The sequence below is a fragment of the Oryza sativa genome, chromosome 12 (assembly GCF_034140825.1).
Source record: "Oryza sativa Japonica Group chromosome 12, ASM3414082v1".
Taxonomy (NCBI): Eukaryota; Viridiplantae; Streptophyta; class Magnoliopsida; order Poales; family Poaceae; genus Oryza; species Oryza sativa.
The window spans coordinates 20,399,458-20,401,906 of record NC_089046.1 but is presented as its reverse complement, the minus strand read 5'-3'; the positions used below and the strand labels follow the sequence as shown (position 1 = coordinate 20,401,906).

At 43.9% G+C, this 2,449-nt stretch overlaps 1 protein-coding gene across 1 annotated transcript; it reads left to right on the top strand.

Annotated features, from left to right (window-relative positions):
* The first annotated feature begins 1,340 nt into the window (after window positions 1-1,340).
* On the top strand, window positions 1,341-2,228 carry LOC4352337 (CASP-like protein 2B1). The gene has a single exon (NM_001423516.1). It carries the CDS (start codon window positions 1,406-1,408, stop codon window positions 2,000-2,002), a length of 597 nt encoding a protein of 198 aa, NP_001410445.1. The 5' UTR covers window positions 1,341-1,405; the 3' UTR covers window positions 2,003-2,228.
* The last annotated feature ends 221 nt before the right edge of the window (window positions 2,229-2,449 follow it).

The window sequence follows — 2,449 nt, the reverse complement described above, 5'->3', positions numbered from 1 at the left end:
GCGAAATCTGAAGGCGACATGATCGCACGAAGGTTCTCGTGCAGGGGATTTCCTGTGCACCTGTTTCAGTTGCTTACTTTAGAAGATAAATTTCGGCCGAATAGGGCTTCGGTAAATCGACATTGGATGCAATTTTTAACTTGTTTTTGCCTTTTGAGGTTTATGTTCTTGTTAATTTGTCCTTGATGAGGCACTATTTTTTTTCTATAATAAATTATTCACCGGATTATTTTCTATGCTTCGAAAACTACGTTCTCTTAAAAAACTTTCTTCTACTTTATTGCTATTAGATCACTTGACTTGAGCTATTTATTTAGTTTATTTCTTATAAATTATATAACATTCCTATAATCAAGCAGATAATTTATGCAACAATACAATCAAAAATCTAAATCAAACAAAGGCAGCATTTCTTATATGTCGATGCGATTGATAAAAACCCTACTCTTATACTACATTCGTTCCAAAATAATTTCATTTTTAGAACGAAGGAAGTACCTTTTATTATTTTATTTTTTTGAAAATAAGGTTTTATGTTTCGAGTACTAGGCACTAATAATAAGCATGCTGCTTGTAGTTAAAATTCATGCAACTTGAATAGCAAATCCAGACATCTAAAAAAAGCTATTCCTTCTAGAGATAAAGCATAATATACAAACATATGTGGCCTCATCCTTTCGCTTATATTTATACCTATCAGCTAAAAATTAAATTTTCAACCTTAAGCTTGAAGCTGATTTTAGGTTTTTTCATCAAAGTATAAAAATTTTATTTACAAATTACTTTTCGTTTGCAAATATATCGTTTTACTTATTCCACGAAAAAACCAAGCTATGGGGCCAGATGTAGTTTGTTGGGAGGGCCATGGTGTGAAGCCATTTTCCACCAAATTAAAGCTGGTCTTGGCGTGCACCTGTAAAATATACTATTGCTCACTTGTTGGGAAAGAACACTTTCTAGTGATGATGGCAATAATAACTAGATGAATTAAAAAAAAAGAGGATGCAAGAAAGCTACAGGCACTGCCCACAGATCCCACATTCCCACTACTGCATGCTTAGTTGATTACTCTCTCCATTCCATTTTAAGTTTTTATATACAACGTTTAACCGTCTTATTTAAAAAAATTATAAAATAATTAAAAATAAGACACGTCTAAAATAATATTTATATTTTATTATCTAATAAAAATACTAATCATAATTTTTTAAATAAAATAAATGGTTAAACATTGAACACAAAAATTTATGGCTGTAATTAAAAATGATAAAATGGAGGGGGGGGGGAGTACTATTTTTTCCACTATAAAATGGCCCATCGATGGCGCCATCTTATCGCTCATGTCGACGACAACGCAACTGAACAACCTCGCCGGTGAGCAGCTAAAGCTAAGCTGAGGTTAGCCATGGCGGCGGCGATGGGGTTGGAGAGGAAGGCGAAGGTGGCGGAGGTGGCGCTGCGGTGCGCGGTGTGCGCCCTGGCGGCGCTGGCGGCGGCGCTGGTGGGCACGGGAAGCCAGACGAGGACCTTCTTCTCGCTGGAGAAGAAGGCCAGGTTCACGGACATGAAGGCACTCGTCCTCCTCGTCGCCGCCCACGGCGCCGCCGCCGTGTACAGCCTGCTCCAGCTGGCGCGGTGCGCCGCGGCCGCGGCGTGGAAAGGCGGCAGCAATGGCGGCGCGGCGGTGGTGGCGTGGTCGGTGTTCTCGTGCGACCAGGCGGTGGCGTACGCGCTGATGGCGGCGACGGCGGCGGCGCTGCAGTCGTCGGTGGTGGGGAAGCGCGGGCAGCCGGAGCTGCAGTGGATGCCTGTCTGCGGCCTCTACGGCGCGTTCTGCCGCCGCGTCGGGGAGGGCCTCGCCGCCGCCGTCGCCGCGGGCCTCGCCGCCGTGCTCCTCGCCGCCGTCTCCGCGTTCAACCTGTTCCGCCTCTACGGCGGCGGCGGCGGCGGCCGCAAGAGCAGCGCCGGCGCCGTCTCCGGCAATGGCGCGAACACGTGGTAGGCAAGGCTAGTTTAGCTGCTTCGATGGAGTTTAATTTCTTTGTAGTTTCAGAATTAAATTAAGCGAGACTGGCTCACTGACACGTAATTAAGTTCGTTAAATCGTTGGTAATAACTGTTATGGGCTTATGGCTGTGGATGATAATAATTAAGTCAGATTTGCCGACGACCAAATCGCCTGTTTAATACTCCCTCCCTCCATCCTAAATATAAATAATTTTGGTTGGACGTGACATATCCTATTACAATAAATCTAGACATGAAAGCTGTCCAGATTCACTGTACTGAAAAGTATCATATCTAACCAAAATTTTTTATATGGAGTACTGGTTAATGACGTATTAAGGTTGGTGTCTTTTTTTTTAAAAGACTATTAAGGTTGGTGTCGGCGTGAATCAATCGATGGACACCGTGTGAGTGCGGCAGGCACGTCCGCATGCGTGAGTCC